The 19,127-nt window shown below is 36.2% G+C and overlaps 2 protein-coding genes, 1 long non-coding RNA gene and 1 pseudogene across 3 annotated transcripts; 3 read left to right on the forward strand and 1 right to left on the reverse strand.

Moving 5' to 3' along the window:
- Positions 1-554: 554 nt before the first annotated feature.
- LOC120209247 lies at positions 555-11,144 on the reverse strand. Its single transcript, XR_005524382.1, has 4 exons — positions 11,026-11,144; positions 9,284-9,290; positions 5,523-5,532; positions 555-565 (listed from the first exon to the last, which is right to left on the reverse strand). It is a non-coding gene; the product is annotated as an uncharacterized LOC120209247 (long non-coding RNA).
- On the forward strand, positions 7,890-11,632 carry LOC120209246 (serine/threonine-protein phosphatase PP1). The gene is made up of 4 exons (XM_039208300.1): positions 7,890-8,253; positions 9,732-10,291; positions 10,603-10,818; positions 11,257-11,632. The coding sequence occupies exons 1-4, from the start codon at positions 8,076-8,078 to the stop codon at positions 11,290-11,292; spliced, it is 990 nt and encodes a 329-aa protein (XP_039064231.1). The 5' UTR covers positions 7,890-8,075; the 3' UTR covers positions 11,293-11,632.
- Positions 11,633-16,172: 4,540 nt separating this feature from the next.
- LOC120209249 lies at positions 16,173-17,436 on the forward strand. The gene is made up of 3 exons (XM_039208304.1): positions 16,173-16,269; positions 16,355-17,043; positions 17,183-17,436. The coding sequence occupies exons 2-3, from the start codon at positions 16,500-16,502 to the stop codon at positions 17,434-17,436; spliced, it is 798 nt and encodes a 265-aa protein (XP_039064235.1). The 5' UTR covers positions 16,173-16,269; positions 16,355-16,499.
- Positions 17,437-17,442: 6 nt separating this feature from the next.
- LOC120209250 lies at positions 17,443-19,127 on the forward strand (annotated as a pseudogene).

The raw sequence follows: 19,127 nt of genomic DNA on the forward strand, positions 1-19,127 counted from the left end.
TTGCCACTCCAATAATTAGAACCTCTTCTGAATTGACAATCTTGATCGTCCCCTTCGATGGCTCAACTTTCAAACTAAGACTGTCGGTAGCCTTCTTCGATATGAATAGATCGGCTTCTCCTGTCTACTAAGGAAACTCTCGATTGTCCCGCAATGTTGATGATCATATACATCAAACCATTCTGATTTCGGCCTCCACTTGCCTTGGCAGAACTCAAAATTATCGTGCCAAGTCTCGCATCCTCTTTGACCCTGTCTTCACCCATGTCCTTATGTAACTCGATCCTGGGCTTGTCCATCTTCTCGGACCACTCAAACTTTATCCAGGAAAGCTTGCAACTCCCATTACTTTGGTGACTCTCTGTTTGCTCATTTCTTGCCATCAGCTTAAGGTGCTTGCCACCTTTACTTGTGCCAATTTCACACATGTCTTCTCCAGACTTGTGATCACTACTCAAATGTTCACCATTTGAACAAACTTGACTTGAACAAGTATCACTAGAAGAGTATTGCTCCTCAACATTGGATCGAACCTCATTTCGGATTCTTTTACCACTACCCATGGCTTTCAACTTCGACTTGGATGTCTTCTAGACTCCAAATTCTATTATGGACTCACCAGCCATCAAGGCTTTATAAAACTCCTTGATTCCCCTTTTCTTCATCCCCATCTTTACCAATGGCTTCAATCTACCTGTGAATGTGAATAATGCATCTTCTTCAGTCAAGTTTGAGACGTTGTGCATGAGCTCCTTGAACTGACTCGCATACTCCTTCAATGTTCCATCATTTCTAACTCATCAACTTATACTATACCTCACTCTCGGCATGCACTGAGCTCAACTGATCTTCAAATGATTTAGGCTCTTTTGGCCCTTCGCCAACTCTAGCTTCCACAACAATGAAAACCCCCTCGGTATCTTTGACAAGATCCTTGGCAACATTGGGTTTGGGCAACTCGTCCTACTTTTAGCTTTGATAAGCCTTGGAAGAAATAAACATCATTGAACCAAGCTTGGCATGCTCACTACTCTCGGCCTTGTCCCTTCCCTTGGACTGCTTCATTTGATTTGGGCATTCACATACCATGTGTAGACCTCTGCACCGAAAACACTCTAGTCTATCATACTTATTTACTCTCGACTTTTTTGCTTGGTTTTTGGGCTTTGTGGTCCTTGACACAGGAAACACTTCAGTGGATCTCTTTTATTTACCCTCAGCTTTCCTGTGCCACTCGTCTTCGTGTCGAGCTCCACTCTTGGCTTTACTAGTTCGACACCCACAATCACGCTATCTTTAGCTACTTCCCCTTCTGACTTATCTTCTCCTTTGACAATGGCAGCAAGGCGATTCTTCTCAAGACATCTTCCTATCAAGTGAGGACCGTCACAAAAGTAGCATTTAAGTGGCTTGCTACTCTCCTTCCTTCTTCTTTGACACAAACATGGCCTTGCCATGATTCCCCGAAGGCATTATTCCACCATGAACAATCGATGTCACTTCTTGGCCACCCGAAGAGCTTTCTTTGCCTTTTGTCAACTGTCCCATGTCATAGTCTCCACCATTTTCACCACTATCTTTAGGTATGGCCCTGGACGACTCATTTTTGGTTGGCTTGACTCCTGTAAACTCACACCTTGACTCGGTTACAACTCTGGCTTCCAAACAACTCTGAGCATCCCTTTGCTCACTAGAAGGTGTCACTCCTAATCTAAGCCCTTCGATGAAGGTCTTGAGCACACCACCACCACCCATTGTTTATTACACATGAGTAGCTCACTCTTGAGCCCATCCATCTCTTCCATCAGGGCAATCACCTTGATCCTGAACACATTACTCATCTCTATCCTGAGTATATTGCTCATCTCTATCAACGTCCAATCATTGAGAATCCGTTGTACCACATCTTTGAACCCTTTCCTCATAGACTCAAACTATTGAAGACGAGATTCCACAACTTCCTCAACCATTTTGGCTTCCTCAGTGAAGCTTTCAAGGTTCTTGATCCTCATCTCCAATGATCCTGGGTAACTCCCATACATTGTTTCCCTAGTTCGACCCCACCACCGTGGCTCTCCACGCTATTCTTAGTGGGAAGAACTCCTTTTTATTGTGCCATCTCGATCACTTTCCACAAAACTTGTCTGAAATACTCGTTGAATCCACAACGAAATACTTCAACTCAATATGATACTTCTTATAACAAAACAAGCATGGATCACTATTGAATCCATAACACCTATAATTCGACTTGCTCTGATGCCACTTTTCACAGGGCTAGACTTTTGATAGTCGATTTGTGCGGCACTTAAACTATTTCCAAGTCGAAATGATGCCTAAGTCAACCTTAACTTCATCCTTGTGAGTCTTTGGCTCACTAAGTGATGAATAAACCTGATAGGGTTAAGCAACAATACGAAAGAAAAACACCATTGGGCCTAATCCAAACCAGCAAGATTGAACGATCTCAGAAGCACGAGCATTGTGGGGACTTATTAAGCCACCACCACTTAAACCACTTTGAAACTTTGAAAGAACTCAGAAATGAACCACTCTCAAGGTTATACTATCCCTCAAGTACGGTAACACAAGCCACAAAGGCTTCAGCACGAAGAATAGCAAGCCGACAAGGCTAGAAAACTAGAAACAAAGGAACTCGTAGAGAAAGTAAGAGTAAATGCCTAAGTTTATTACTCTGAATGAATGAAATTGATGAAATGATTACAAATGAGGGGTGAAACCCTCTATTTATAGTTGAGGCCCTTAAAATCTGATGGTCTAGATCAAAATACATTGACAGCTTAAATTGAATTCTACCTTATCAAGAATTATATCTCTAAGGCATTTGAATTCAAATACAACATTATCCCCAATTAGGTATTTATCCCCTTAATTATTAGATAGTATTATCCTTTTTAAAACCTTCTAAGGAATGGGCCTAGGTCTGATGGTTTTGGGCATGCCCAACACTCTATGCGATTTTCTTACAGAAATATGTGCACACATGACTCGATCTAAGTACATGAGCCTTGAAAAAATGCCCTCATCAAACATCTAACACCCTCATCGCTTCTCTCAAATGCCCCAAACTTGATCCTTAACTGAATTGTAAGCATTCTCCAAGAACAGGGCCAACTCATTATGCCCAAGAAGTTTAAGTCTACGCACATAGAATCCCTCTCGTGAACATTTACGCCAATATCCATGGACCTAAAAGTTTAGTCTGTGACATTCTTAACACATGAGTGAATGAAAGTAGTGACAGGATGACTCTACCTAACTAAATCATGGATGAAAGGTATGCTCCCATCTATCTAGAGTGTGGGATGGTATTTGTGATAGGTTGTCTCCCCTTATGCAATGAAAAAAATTAAAAATTAAAAATTAAAAAGTTTAAATGTTAAATAAATAGGAGTAATTTATTAATGAATAATTTTATGCCTTGGCAAAACAAAAGAATTTACTTAAGAACTTTCTAATTTCGGTAAGCATAGACTATATACAATCACACACGCTTGCAAATGATCTTGGCCTAGGGAAAGGTACTTGACTTCTCAATGACTCTAGCAAGTTGAAGCCAAACTTTTTTCCAAGGGCTAAAATTTTAAACCACTTGAATGTCCTAATTATAACTTTTTCATAGCATTTTATTTTATGTTGTTCATTATCCATTGCTTGAGGACAAGAAATAGCTTAAGTTTGGGGTGTGATAACTCGTAAAAAATTATATTTTAGGTTTTTTTACTTAAGTTATTGTTTGTATGAAAGTCGTTGTCATCACATTTTAGTTACATTTAGGACATTTTATGCATATGATGGAAAAGTTTTGCCTCGATTGGCTTTTCTTTATAAAATTGATGTTGCTGATGAGAAGGGTTGTGTGTTGGCTGTGATGATACAGGTGATAGAAAATGACCGAGGAGGAAATTATTTGTTGAGACAAATTTTGTGCAAGTGACAAAGGAACTGAAGATGATGACCGTGAGGAATTTTTTGCCATGGTAAATTTTATCTTGCAAATTAGATGCAGTACGAGACAAAATTATTGACGTCGCATGGCCAACTGTCTAATGTACCTCACTTGAACCTCTACTTCTGCATAGGATTTGGGACCACTTCCAGCTACCATATAATTCACGAAATGGGCATGAATTCAAGGGTAGTTGGGGAAATTTCAAGGGCACTAAACCCTAGAAATTCCCCCACTATAAATAGCACATTACGCCCACCATTTAGAAGATCCCACTCTCATCTACCCTAAAAAGCTTTGGAAAATGCGACTGTAGCACTAACTTCTCCATCGTTCCTCTCGCTTTTCTTGGTGTCCTTTATAGTCGGGCTTTATCAGAGTAGCGGTTAGGCCCTCAAGAGAGGCTAGCATGATGGAGCAGTCATAGGTAGTGATGGTCTCATGTCATAGCAACAACTCTATTTTTTAGAGTTTTCTTTTTCTTGTTCTTTATTTCTTATCTTTTAAGGGCTTGTACTTAACGAATATTTTGGGACTATTTTAGCCACGCCATGAACTGTTTTATTTGGTACTAGAGATGTTAGGATGATACTTTATTTTATGTTTAATGGATGATTAAGTATATTTATTTTATTATTGTTTTGTTCACTGTTTTAATCTTATGTCTTAGTACTATAAGAACTTTTGAGAGATTGTATGGTGCCTTGGCATAATATTCATAGTCTTTATAAGAGTTGTTGAGAGATAGTCATTTTTCTAGGAGTTGATACCTAATATCGAGAGATAGGTTAGATCTATATGAACAAGGGAACTAATCTAGGATAGTGAGGTTCTAATATGCCTTAGAGATAAGAAGAGGTTTTCAAGCAACTAAAAGGGATAGTACTCAATCGATAGGATAGTGTCACTATTTACGCTGAGAGGTATTGTCGTGGCAATAGTTGTATCAGGTTCCTTACTAGAGATAGCCTATGAACACTTTTAGTAAATCATGTCGGGCAACATAGACATATTGTACTTAGATCATCCTAGGCATAGAATAATTTCTTGTCGTAGCAAATCCAATCTAAGTACTCCGTTAGAAGTCTGATTGTATGAGGTTGTTCGTCTATATTCAGAATTTGAACATTTTTAGCCTTAGCAACTTTTATTTACTTACTCTTGCAATTAATTTTTGCCTTAGCGATTTTTATTTGTTTACTCTTGCATATTTTTCTTGCCACGAAAAAAATTATCTGCTCACTTCACACAATTCTTGCCTCAATAAACTTTTTCAATATGTTCATACCATCTACCATAGCTCTTTACTCATTTGTTTATATCATTTGATTTAGGCATTTAGGATTAGTTAGTGACACTTATTCCTAGTTGTATCAATCTTTAAAGAATTCCTCAATCCCTATGGAGATGGTACTCACTCACTATTGTATTACTTGCATCGATTGTGTATACTTACACAGATTTATGTGCCTTATCACATATATTTATATGCTATCAACCATCTTGGAAAACTGCTATCAGTAGTATATGCTTATATTGCTTGTGCAACCACATACCATCTACTTGGACCATACGTTTGAAAATTGGAAATCCTCATATGCATAGCTTGAATGCCCAAAAGAGTCTATGGAATATTCTTTTTCCTTGAATAAGTTGACCTTCTAGGTTGTATACAGACATGGTTTCAGATTTCACTATGTTTCCCTAGATAAATCATCTCATAGCTTGTAACAAATCAGATAGCTCATTGTATGATGTATCTCAATCACCATATATTAACCTCCTTGCATTCTCCTTCGCATACCAAACCAGTTTATATTTTACATTGTATCCGAACTGGTCTCGAATAGATGTAACTAACACTAAACAAGGTATCATTGGTTTTATTCAACCAACACCTTCACATATTGGCATATTACATCGGAATCTATTAGCAAGTGGTATTGTTCAATGGAGTTTCGTAAACATGTGTGAAGACCATTGTACCTTGTGATGACCTACGCATCTTGCCTCGGCATTTCAGACACTCTGATCAGTCACTTACACTCAGGGATATATTTAACACACTTCACATATAAAGTTTTCTGGTTGGACTCTGGAACCTTGTAATCTACATGGTCTTTTATGCAATATTCTTTAATCACCAATGTAGCATCTTTTTTTCCTCTAAATTGCTTTCCAACAGATAACTCACCTGAGTTTTCAGATGATTCAGTTACGTAGCCTGAAGTTAAAATGTGGCATCTCTGGGAATTCAGGTGCCCTCATTGCATCATAATCTATCTTGTACATAAAAGGGGTTGGTTGGTACGATGTCGGATATTCATCATTCACCAAATCAGCTTGACCACCATCAAAAATAATGTCATCATTAACCAAATCAGGTTCCTTAGTTTCTTCATATTCGTTGGAATCATCATGTGTTTCTCCCCAGCGATTTTCTGCATCAACATCAATAGTCATTTTGGATGATGTATGCTTCTTGCCCCATACTCTGCTTCTGTCGATGTCCAACTGACTTCATTTGCACTTTCCAACATCGCCATAAATTTATTTATCGACCTATATGTAGGGTCGTCAAACTCACTTCCAAAAGTCATTTGAGATGAATTTCCAACCACTTTTTTTAATGACTCAGGAACATCAAATATCTTATGCACCTAAACAAATAACTCAGTAATTGAAATATTTGTTGAGTCATGTACTTCAATCATAGTTCTGATATCATCATCCTCTTCAAGTGGTACTACAACATACATGACTGGATTGGACATATCATAAACTTGTACCTCATCCCATCAATTGTAGTTTTATTTTTCTTTCTATCATCTCCTTCATTTCTATAAATGTGATGTCACTTTTAAACATCATATTTATAGGTCTTTTAGACTGAAAAACAACACTGACCTCATTTTCCATAATTTGTCAATTATAATGGACAGTCATGAATAATTTATTGCTCATTTTTCTCTACGTATGAAAAATATATAATTTAGAAAAAAAATATTCTAACAATATTTTGCTATTATTTAAATAATCATCAAAATTTTCTAGCGAATTTTCAATAATTAATAAGGTAAAATGATCTGATTGTTTTATCATTTTAATCGAAATACTAAATCAATACTATTAAAAATTTATGGTAATGATCCACAAGTCAAATAAAAACTAAAAATATAACAAAATTGATATACGCATAATAATAAATAATAATACTTCAAATAAAATCTATTTATACTTACTTGAGAACTTCTTCCTGAACTTGATTTACAAAAAAATATCTGTAAATTAACTCAATAATATCATTTAACAGAACAATACGAGGTAAAATATTAAACATTAATATAAATTATTCGAATACTTACTTAAGAAAATGAAAGAAAATTTCGTTAAATTTTTTCTCAAATGCACCACCGAATGCTCCTTCAAATTGCATGCTTCCTCTTTTAGTCTCATTATTTTTTCTTCAAGTAGATATCCATACTAGTATGATTTTACTATTTCACTCTTCACTATTTTTTGTTCAATCTAACATCCCAACTCGTTTATATATACAACTAAAATTATTTTTTTATACAAAATTGATTTTATTTTACACACATAAGAGCATGGGTGTCAGAATCTCGGAGAGCTGCATTAAAACAATTGTGTTACTGCACGGGCAAGACAATGATGTAGCTTTGCGGGGCATGGGAAATGTGTTGAAGACGCATGGAGATCTTAATACCTTTAATAAGATGTATGGATTACACGACGCCTTCACCTCCCACTGTAGCATACGCCATTTCCTAAGAAATAATTTAATGGGTGCATTATTTGGGGAATTAAAAATTTGGGACACATTGTCTTTTTTTTTTAGTTTAGCCTAAAGCATTTTTTTTCACTTCTAAATAAGTCAAAATAAAGGTTGTTTTGTGAAAGAGGTCTAGCACAATATCGGTCCCCAATTATCTTAAAACCCCATTCGCTGCTTCCCCATGAATCACCGATACAGATACAAAGGAAACAAACGAAACCCAATTTAAGAATAAAGAGAATCTCTTTTTCCCCGGTCCCGTTTGAGAGAATAAGAAAAAGGCGGTTTGTGTTTTAGGGTTTCTTTTAGATGGACGAGAATTTGCTTGATAACATCATAAGGAGGCTGTTGGGGACAAAGAATGGGAGGACTACCAAGCAAGTACAGTTGACGGAGGCTGAGATAAAGCAGCTTTGTGTTGCCTCCAAAGAGTGCTTTCTTAGCCAGCCTAATCTTCTAGAGCTTGAGGCTCCTATCAAGATTTGTGGTAATAATTAGTATTAATTTGAAGTTTTTCTATTTATTGTTATGTAAACGTGGTTAATGGTTGTTAATCTGTTAATCTTGATTATCTTCGATGTAAGAATTTGCTAATTTTATATCCACGTTCCGAGCTTCTCATTGTAATTGTGTTATTGAGGTGAAATGGTGAATTATGGAAGATTCTATTGACTTGATGTAAATGTAATGAAGACATGTAAAGGAAGTAATCAGTCAGATTGTAAAGAGCAGTAAATGTAGACTAAAGGGCTTTGGACTTAGATTGTTAATTGAATTGTTATTGGCATTTGGTAATGCATTATTGGGAGATAACAACCCAAAGATACTTTATCTATTCGCCGCCAGGCAAGTCTTTGTGGTCCGAGAAGATTATGCTAGTTCTTTATTTGGTTTCCCCAGCTTTTCAAATGTGAGTTTTGCAATTATTTTCATTAATTTTTTGCCTATAATGTAGTCTCATATTTTAGTAATACAACTCTAGGTTGTTGCTTGGGAAGCAATAAGATCATTAATGGGTGAGTTTTGTGTAAAGATATATAAATTGCGCATGTCACCCGGACTCAACTATTATAGCTAGTTGGATGTGACATGCGTCATTCCTATGGCATATGGAGATGATACTTTAGGCTGTCAAAGTTTTGGATGTGTTAATTACTAATTAGTGTCTTAGGATCCTGATTTTTGTTATTGCACTTTGATATGTGTAATCTGGTGGAAATAGGACAACTTTTCTTTAACAAGGGTCTCAGTTTGGAAAATTGTGGACATTATGTGCGATCGGGAAGTTAAAGAAATTATATTGCTCTCTGTGGTGGAAGATAATAAAAGCATTTGTTGAAAGTCTTGTTTTTGTTCTCATATCAAGGAGAAGTTAGAACTTCATATTATGAGAAGAAACGTTTTTGACGAGACCGATGGTCTTCGTATGAAGATTCTAAATTGTCAGCATTATGTTAACCCTTAGATGGAGGGCATGGAGCTTGAAATGCTTTGTCTTGTTGAATTTGAAGTAAGACTTTAAAGCTGCACTATTCTGTTTGTTTATTTGTTCCTTTCCTTAAAGCTGAACTTTGCCCCTTATTTAATGTTCCTTTTTTTTTTTGCATGTGTGTTGGGGTTGATGTCTAGTAAGTTGTCATTAGTACAGCATATGTCAAAAGGGTTCATTAGAGTTAAGAGTTAGAGTTTATCTGAAGCTGTTGAGCTCTGTAATATTTATATTTTATTTTTTGGTGTGTATAAGATCGAAGTCTCAATAATTTTAAGGCCTTTTAATTTGGTTCGTAAGGTATGTTTGGTAATTTGTTACCTCCAAGAGGCTTGGACTTCTACTCGATCTTCATCGAACAGGCTTGGTGTGCATGCTTTGATTTGCATATATGTAATTTGATTCCTGTTTGTTTAGCAAGTTTTAACAAATTGGGGTTGTAATAATCTTCATTAGCTTTCATACTATTTTGGCAGGAGATGTTCACGGTCAATTTTCTGATCTTCTACGATTGTTTGAGTATGGAGGATACCCTCCTACTGCAAACTATTTATTCCTAGGTGACTATGTTGATCGTGGCAAGCAGAGCATTGAGACAATTTGCCTTCTCCTCGCATACAAAATCAAATACAAGGAGAATTTTTTTCTCCTTAGAGGCAACCATGAATGTGCATCAATTAACCGTATATATGGTTTCTATGATGAGTGCAAAAGAAGGTTTAATGTTCGTGTCTGGAAGTTGTTTACTGATTGCTTTAACTGCCTTCCAGTTGCTGCACTAATTGATGAGAAGATACTTTGCATGCATGGTGGTTTATCACCTGAGTTGAAAAAATTGGATCAGATCCGGAAGATTTCTCGCCCTGTTGATGTGCCAGATCAGGGCCTTCTCTGTGATATTCTTTGGGCTGATCCTGATAAAGATCTTGATGGCTGGGGAGAGAATGATAGGGGTGTTTCATTTACTTTTGGTGCTGATATAGTTTCTGAATTCCTTCAAAAACATGACCTTGATCTCATTTGTCGAGCTCACCAGGTATTTCTAAATTGGCTTACAGCATAGGTGTATGGAAGCTTTCACTTCTTTTGTCTTTCTAAATTTTCATCAATTGATGACATAGAGGAAATTGTGGGAAGCATGTGAAAAATGAAGAGTGCAGTACATCAGTACTCTATAGATAATATCTTTGCATGTCAGCAGATGCACTTATGCCCACGTTCCTTGAACCTTCGTGTTACTGGCAGAATAATAACATGGGCAGACTTGACTAAATTCTAGTAATAAAGATATCTGCAACCATGTATTCATAGTGACTTGTAAATTTTTCTTTTTAATGCTTTGTTTAGGTTGTAGAAGATGGTTACGAGTTCTTTGCAAAGCGACAGTTAGTAACCATATTCTCTGCTCCAAACTACTGCGGGGAATTTGATAATGCAGGTGCCATGATGAGTGTGGATGATAGTTTAACGTGTTCATTTCAGATTCTTAAATCTTTAGAGAAGAAAGGGAAGGGTGGATTTGTTGGCAACAACGCATTCCGACCAGGAACACCACCTCACAAGGTAAGAAACCTTGGTTACAATGAAGCGCTAAGTTGAGTCAGTGGAGGATGTGTATAACTGTGACTTTTTTTTTTTTGAAAGAGTAACTGTGACCTGTCATTTCTGCACAATGGATCAATTATTACCGATTGACCCTGTGACCTATGTTGGAATATGCCACTGATAAAAAGAGATTTAATGCTATCAAAATCTTCAATTCAACTTCACATGCATTTGTATAGGTTTCTGAACATCCTCTTCCCTGGTTTCAGCTTTTGTTTATTGGTGATGGGAAGTGCAGTTTTAATTAGATTATCGATTTGAGATCTTTCCTTCGTCCCTGTTTGATTCATTGTAAATGGCTTTCAGTTGATGATTGCAAGTGCTTCTTTCCTGGAGATTGTTGTTTAATTTTTGTGTTGCAAAACAAGTTCTCCCCATTTATGTTCTCTGTTTCAGGGTGGGAAGGGTGGGAAGAAGGCAGGGAAGCGATGATTGAAACCGCAGAGTTGGCATTCATGAAGTCCGAAGTGTGTGTTCTTTCTCGCATCTATCTACTTGCTGTTCCATTGCTCGAATTCTGATGTCTGGCATGGATACGGATTGATGATTGTTGGATGCTGCAAGGGAGAAAACTGGGATGGTAAAGTTGGTGGAATTAAATAGGAGAAGAGCTAAGGAGCCCAGATACCAACTGGAACTCAATTAAGTTTTTCTTTTCATGTGTAAAACTGGAATTGTGATTTCAGCATGTTTAGTTGTTAATTCTTGTAGGTAACATAATTTCATTTCATGTCCAAACTTTTTTCAGCTTCTATTGTGGTTAAGAGTAGTTCTTCCCTTCCAAATAGTACAAAACAAAGGCAGGTGTACATATGTCACCTCATATTTAGAGGGAAAATGGCATGATAACCCCTTTTTTTAAAGAAAAATAATCATTTTAAATCTTTTAACAGAATTATTTATGATTAAATGAGTCGAGGGGTTATTAACTTTTTATAGGATTTGACCAAATTTATAATCTATTAAATTTGAAGTTTTCTAAAATTGCAAAAGGGAGAAATATTGTTTTTCCCCAATAAGAAATATTACTTTTAAAATATCTTAAATTTTTAGGGTATAATGGGATGGTTTGATACAATGAAATGTGATTATTTTATTTAAAAGTTTCATGGATTTTTATGTTGCAAAAAATTCTTAATTTTATTAAGATATAACATTTTATTGGGAGTAATTTTCCCTCTAATAATGAAAGATGACCTCATCATAATAGGTGGGAATTTTTTTTCATATTAGGTGGAAAGTAAAATGTTGCTAATAAAAAAACAAGTACTTTGAATAACGGTATTAACTATTTGCATGTCTAATGTATTTATTCTTTTGAAGTCTATCTTTTTAATATTCGAGAAAAATCTTGATTTATTATAATCTAAATAAGTAAAAGCTTATTTTAAATGAATAAAATTACGGGAGAACCCTATTTGAAGTATTGAATGGTTAAAATATAGTTTTGATGATTTTGATATATACTTTTTAAGATATCATTCTATCCAAAATTATAGTGTTTTTTCTTTAAACTTTGAATAAAGCTTTTATATATTGAAAAATGAGCTCAGAATTTTTTTTAAGTGTCTTTGGTTTGAAATCTGTTAAAATTGAATTAAGTGGTCTTTTAGTATCAATACTTTTTCTATAATAAATACCATAGGAACAATATCATATTAACTTAAATTGTTTTAAAAAAAACTATATAAATAATCATTAAACTTTTAAGATGTTTACATTTTGGTCATCTAATTTTTAAAACTTACAATAAATTACTAAACTTTTAGTTTATTTTTCGTAAGGTGTCTAACTTTATCTCCAGTTAGTTTCATCTAAATGACATGTTAGTGTTATTTTTTAGCTTAATTAAATAATTCTTTTAACACATTTCAGCACCATGGTGCACTTCCCCCCAAAATTAACTGAAAACCCTAAAACAACGAAGAAGCCATTTGAATCAACCCATCAAAGGTCTCAAACATCTTGTCAGCTTCAACCAAGTGAAGGGCATCTTTATTTTGCTCATGGTTGTGAAACAACACTATGGTCTTTTCCGCTGTTGTAGTAGGACGGGAAAATGTTCCACAGGGACATCTTCAGGAGGTTGTTTCACTTAAAATCTCTTTAAGTTTGATTTTTTTTCCCGTTTTCGACGGTTTTGATGACGAACTTAGCTGCTTCCACCTCCCCAATTGAAGGCCTCGGTGGGAGGGATCTGTAAATTCTCATGATTTCTTGTATTGTTTTTAAAAAAGTAGGCGAGGGATCTAGCTTTGACATCACCGCCATGGCCACGGTGCTGTTTTTAGTTTTGGACGAGAGAAAAAGGAAGACGATTGTTTTAGGAAGGTTTAAGTGTAGGCAAAGAGCTCTTGTTCGTAATGTGGTTTTCGATCAATTTTGGAGAAATTTTTAGGATAAAAGAATTATTTTATTAAACTAATGGTAGGTAATAAAAGAAATTTATTATCAACAAACTAAAAGTTCGATTATTGTATTATAAGTTTTAAAAATTGGATGATCAAAATACAAATGTACTAAAATTTTAGTGACCATTTATATAATTTACCATATTTAAAACAAATATGAAGCAAACGGTAATCTCACAAGAATATTGATACTCAATTTTATAAAATAAACTTTGATATCGTTAGCAGAGTATCGATATTCCATTTATTTCATCAAATTTCAAGTATTAAATTAATATTAATACTTAATCCAAGTAATTGATATTGGCCAACAAAGTATTGATATTCCATTAAAAGTATCGATACTAAAAATTATATAACGGTTATAATTTTATATTAGTGTAGGAGAATCAATACTCCACCTAGAGTATTGATATTAGAGGCGTTTGGGTGTCATTTATTACGTAAAAATTGCTTTCTAATGATTATAATCATTTTTACATCAACTCAAACAGCTATAATTAAACGAATGATATATATAAACAAGATCTTGTGACCTGTTTGAAGACGAAAAATCATAAAAAGCTTATGCAATCGTCTTTAAATTAGAAAGTCATTTGTAATCAATTCTTATTTGCTTTCAAATGAATACTAACTTGTGTATTCATTGTAATTCTCACTATTAATATTCTAGAGTGTTTTAGTGCTTAAGTTGTGCAAATACTTTCCGTAAGGAATCTCATTATTTATTAATGATAATTTTTTATTTGTGAGAGTTAATTTAAGATTTTTAGGTATAAATCTTATGAAAATTGTAAGGTTACGTTTTATCATCAAAGGTTGAACAAATTAGTGATTTTGTAAAAAATCCTAGTACAAATAACTGATTAATGAATTTAAACTTCATGGAGGAAGTTGAACTAATATAAATCATTGTGTCTATTTTAATTTTTTTTCTCAAAGCTTTCACAAATTTTTATTTTTTAATTCACCCGTTCTTGACTATTTTCATCAGAGTTTAACTCATTAAAAGATATAACAACCTCTTGAAAAAGATCTAAAGAGAGTTCAATCATCTTCTAGTTCAACCTCTTGGCTATTTTCATCCCATAGTTAATGAATTAACGATGATGATTAGGGATGGCAAACGGGTACAGTTTCGTGGATTCCGCACCGCATCCGCTCCAATTGGAGCGGGGATGGGCATAATTTTAGCGGGTAGTGGGCGGGTGTGGATTTATAAAGTGGTACCCGTCGTGGGTCGTGGGCGGGTAATGGGTTTGAGACATTACCCGCCCCGCATCCGCCCTACATCCGCCCTCCCCACATCCGCCCACCCAGCTAAATATCTATTAACTTTTGGACCATTATAAATTTAGGTGTAATTTTAGAGACTAATTTATAAATTTTAATATTGTATAATTTATAACATATAATTTATCCAAATATTAAGGATATTTAGTAGGGAAATATTCGGCTCTTTGATTAAACCCATAATCCCACTAACCACATCACTTTCCATGTTCTTTAGCTCATTCTGCCCATCCAAACACAAATTAGCCGTACTATAAGCATTAACATCAAAAGCAGCAGTTTCCATGTTCTTTAGCCCCTCAAAACCCATATTAGGTGCACTATGAGCATTAACATCGAAAGCAACACAACAATCCAGCTCTACGACTACATGCTCCCTACAATCTCTCTCCATAACATTCGTAGAGCTACTCCTCTGACAAATTGAAGCATGCGCTGCTACCCCATCACGAACTGTCTAGGAACCAACTCCAACATCCCATTAGTTTGCTATCAGGCGGGTCTAGATGGGTATGTCGCTAGTGGGTAGTGGGTGTGGGGATGGATTTGAAAATGTACCCGCGTGGGCGGGTGTGGATTTGAAAATTTGTACCCATCATGGGTGGTGGACGGGTGGTGGATTGAAAAATATTAGGTGGGTATGGGGATGGGGGAGGGGGTATCCGTACCCGACCCGCCCGTTTGCCATCCCTAATGATGATGTATCATCATAATATAATCTTGCATCATTATTATAAAAAAATAAATAATATCGCATTAGCAATTCTATTTTATTTTTAACGGTCAGTGATCAAAACGAAATCAAAACCTAATGCTAAATATGATTTTGAAAAAATAGTTCGGTGACTAAAATATAACCAAGAAAAAAGATGGGTGATTAAACATGTAATTTTGGATATTTCTTCTCATCTAGCAATTTAACTAAATGTGAAGATTTTGATAATTACCATTTGCTTATTTTGGAAAGCTCTCTCCTTTTACGTTTACTGGAAAATTATTGAAGTAGCAGTGACCATTAGAGGGAGGGAGTCTTGTTTGAGGTCTGTTGTTTCACTTGAAATCTTTCACACCCATCACAAATAAAATAGCAAAAATGAATCTATGGGTCCAAAATTTATCATCAAATTTCTAACAAAAACATATCCTTCAACGCTTTTGAAGGCAGAGCTAGAAACGCCATGAAGTGCCGATATGTGGCGTGTATTTGGTCAGGCACGCCTCCGTTCCACCGCTTCACAGCCACCGCCCCCCTCGAACACCCTCCGACTCTCTACACCGGCGTATCCGATGGTTCTATCCTGTGGTGGAACCTTCCAACACAGATTCCCACTCTTTAACCAACTAACTTCACTCGATTCAAATTAGGGAATTAATTTAACTACAAGAGTCCGACTCTCTTTCATCATCATTATTATTAAGAAGCTAGCTTATTATATTTGTATTATGCAATTGAAGGACCAGAGAGCTTGTATTTGTTTCCTTTTTCCTTTGGTTTTTGATATTATGTTTAAAATTTCTATGTAGTAAATCTGGGTTTTGTTAGGGTATAGTTCAGATCGTTGATTTTTGTGAATGACTGTTGGAAATTGTCATATTCAGGGAATTAAACCGATTGCTATGTTGTGTGGTCATGCTGCACCAATAGCTGATCTCGCCATTTGCTGTCCCATTGTAGTATCTGGAGAAAAAAATACAGTAAATTCAAGTAATGTTGCTTTGAACTCTTGCTTTGATCATGGTGGTGCATTTCTGAGTGCTTGCACTGACAGTATGTTGTTCATCTGGAGCAGAAGTAGTGGCCTCTGCAGGCGTAGATGAAAACTGCCACCTTGGGTTGGCAGCCCATCGATTATTTGTACATTGCCTTGGAATCCAAGATATGCTTGTGTAGGCTGTTGCTTTATTGAGGCTGCCCGCTTATCTGACCATCATTTGATGGAGTGTGCTGAAGGGGGTGAGATTTCAATGGATAAAGAATCTCAGAGCAGGAAGCCTCCTAAGTGTACTGTTGCTATTTTTGATACGTATACTCATACCATTGTACAAACTGTTTTTCATGGGAATTTGTCAAATGGGCCTTTGAAGTTTATGGACAATGTTTCTTCAGTTGATGATGGAGAAAATCATTTTTCACTCATGGCTGACTCCTTTGGTAAGCTACAATTGGTTCCCTTGCCAAAGGACTTTCATCAAGATAGTGGTGAGGGTGAGATTAGGTTGCAGAGATCTTCTAAGCAGGAAATAATGACATTGGAAGATGGCTTTGTTGAGGCTGGACAAGTTGTGTCAATTGCAACCTGTAGGACCATTGTTGCTACTGTGATCAAAGATCGATCTATATTGAGGCTGTTGGGAAGTGGCATTATAATAGGATTGATTCTTTTTATGAACAATGTCCTTTGTATTGAAGACAAGCATGGTCAGGCACATGTTATAGGGGCTATGTTTCTCAAAAGTAAAAATTATGGGCAGGCACAAAGTACTGGTGAAACCCATGAATCTGAAATTTTTTTAGTGTGTAATAATAAAGGATCTGCACTTTGTATGAAATATCATATTTAGATAACACATTTAATTCTGAACCTCTTTAATAATCTCTACCACTTCTGTTCCCCTAGCTGCAAGGTTGTCATTTTCTTTTGTCCAGCTGAGCCAAATACTTCTTCGCATTGAATCAGTTTGCTTCACTGTTGAAGACCAATTTCAGTGGAAACTGCGTGTTACGATCTGGTCACTTAAATGGAAACATGATCATGCAAAACTCTTTCATGAATGGAAAATGCTTGGAGAAGGCATTTCTTTCCTTGGCTTGACTTCGGCTGCTAGTTTGGATCATAAAAATGAGTCTTTGGGTGGATGCAATACCAGATGAACTTCTATTCAGAGTTTTGTTTCCAGCTCTGAAACTGCAAATAGCATACATGTCGATGATAGTTGTTATTTTGTCCCTAAGGAACAAATTGTATCTTCTTCCATGGTTATTTCTGAAAATCTTTATGCTCATTCTGCCATTGTATATGGCTTCTTTAGTGGTGAAATCCAAGTTGTGTGGTTTAATTTGTTTCGGGGGCTTGATTCTCCTGCCGTTAGTCCACGTCTAGCATTAGACTCTTATATATCCAAACAAATCTTTGCAAGTCACACGGGTGCTATACTATGTCTGGCAGCACATCGGATGGCTGGTGCTGCTAAAGGATGGAGTTTTAGTCAAGTTTTAGCTTCTGGAAGCATGGATTGCACTATTCGTATTTGAGATCTTGATTCTGGTAATCTCATTACTGTCATGCACCAACATGTTGGTCCTGTGCGCCAAATCATTCTACCCCCTGCTCGAACTGAACGCCCTTGGAGTGATTGCTTTCTTTCCATTGGAGAGGATTCTTGTGTCACTCTTAGTTCACTTGAAACTTTGAGGGTGGAAAGAATGTTTCCTCGACATCCTGACTATCCTGCAAAAGTTGTTTGGGATGGTGCAAGAGGTTATATTGCATGTCTCTGTCGGGACCATTCCAGAATTTCTGATGCCATTGATGTTCTATACATATGGGATGTGAAGACCGGGTGTAGAGAAAGGGTCCTTCATGGGACTGCTTCTCACTCGATGTTTGATCATTTCTGCAAAGAAATTAGTGCAACTTCCATTTCTGGTTCATCACTGAGTGGAAATACATTAGTTTCATCGTTACTTCTTCCAATACATGAAGACAGGACCTTAACTCATTACAAGTTAAATAACTCAGAAAATGGAGCTACTTTGTCAAAAATGACTGGGTCTAGCACTTTGCTAGCAAATAACAATAAAGTAAATTCTGGAAAGGGACCATATGTTTCTCGAACCAGAAAGCAACCCATTAAATGCTTTTGCCCGTATCCTGGAATTGCTACCCTGAGCTTTGATCTTGCAGCATTGATTGATCCTTTTCAGAAACACAAGGTTATGGCCAAGAATGGTGATGGCCGAGAGAATAGCTATATGAAGGAACAGTGGAGTGAGACATTTAGTCCCCACCATATGACTTCGGATGATGGCTTTAACACTGATCAGAGTTAAACGATGGCGTAGAAGGGCATGACTGGATCAAACCACTTGAACAATATCTTGTTCGATTTAGCTTGCTATTTTTGCATTTATGGGATGTGGATTGCGGTCTTGATGACTTATTAGTAGCTGACATGAAGCTGAAAAGGCCTAAAGATTTCATAATATCTTCTGGTTTGCAAGGCGATAAAGGGTCTTTGACACTGTTATTTCCTAGTTGATAGAAAGTCTCGAGGTATTTTGAAGGAATTATGCTTATATTGACATTTGTTGTCTATTTCACTTATTTCAACTGCTCCTGAGTTGTTAATTAACATTTCAGATTTGGAAATCATCATCAGAGTTTTGTGCAATGAGGTCACTGAATATGGTTTCGCTTGCCCAACACATGATTAGCTTGTCCCACTCAAGCTCAGCGGCTAGCAGGTATCACACTTGTTTCTCCAAAATTAGTGCACAGAATCAATATACTTTTGTATTTATTGTACACTATTATTCTCCATTTACTTTGCCATGTTAGGTGA

The sequence above is a fragment of the Hibiscus syriacus genome, unplaced genomic scaffold (assembly GCF_006381635.1).
Source record: "Hibiscus syriacus cultivar Baekdansim isolate YM2019G1 unplaced genomic scaffold, ASM638163v2 tig00018530_pilon, whole genome shotgun sequence".
Lineage (NCBI taxonomy): Eukaryota > Viridiplantae > Streptophyta > Magnoliopsida > Malvales > Malvaceae > Hibiscus > Hibiscus syriacus.

Bases quoted from the DNA above. Each gene is read 5' to 3' on its own strand.
- LOC120209246 (XM_039208300.1), top strand. From the start codon at position 8,076: ATGGACGAGAATTTGCTTGATAACATCATAAGGAGGCTGTTGGGGACA. The intron at 8,254-9,731 runs GTAATAATTAGT...CTATTTTGGCAG, and splicing joins GGCTCCTATCAAGATTTGTG to GAGATGTTCACGGTCAATTT. The intron at 10,819-11,256 runs GTAAGAAACCTT...TCTCTGTTTCAG, and splicing joins CAGGAACACCACCTCACAAG to GGTGGGAAGGGTGGGAAGAA.
- LOC120209249 (XM_039208304.1), top strand. From the start codon at position 16,500: ATGGAGTGTGCTGAAGGGGGTGAGATTTCAATGGATAAAGAATCTCAG. The intron at 17,044-17,182 runs GTACTGGTGAAA...CTGTTCCCCTAG, and splicing joins AAATTATGGGCAGGCACAAA to CTGCAAGGTTGTCATTTTCT.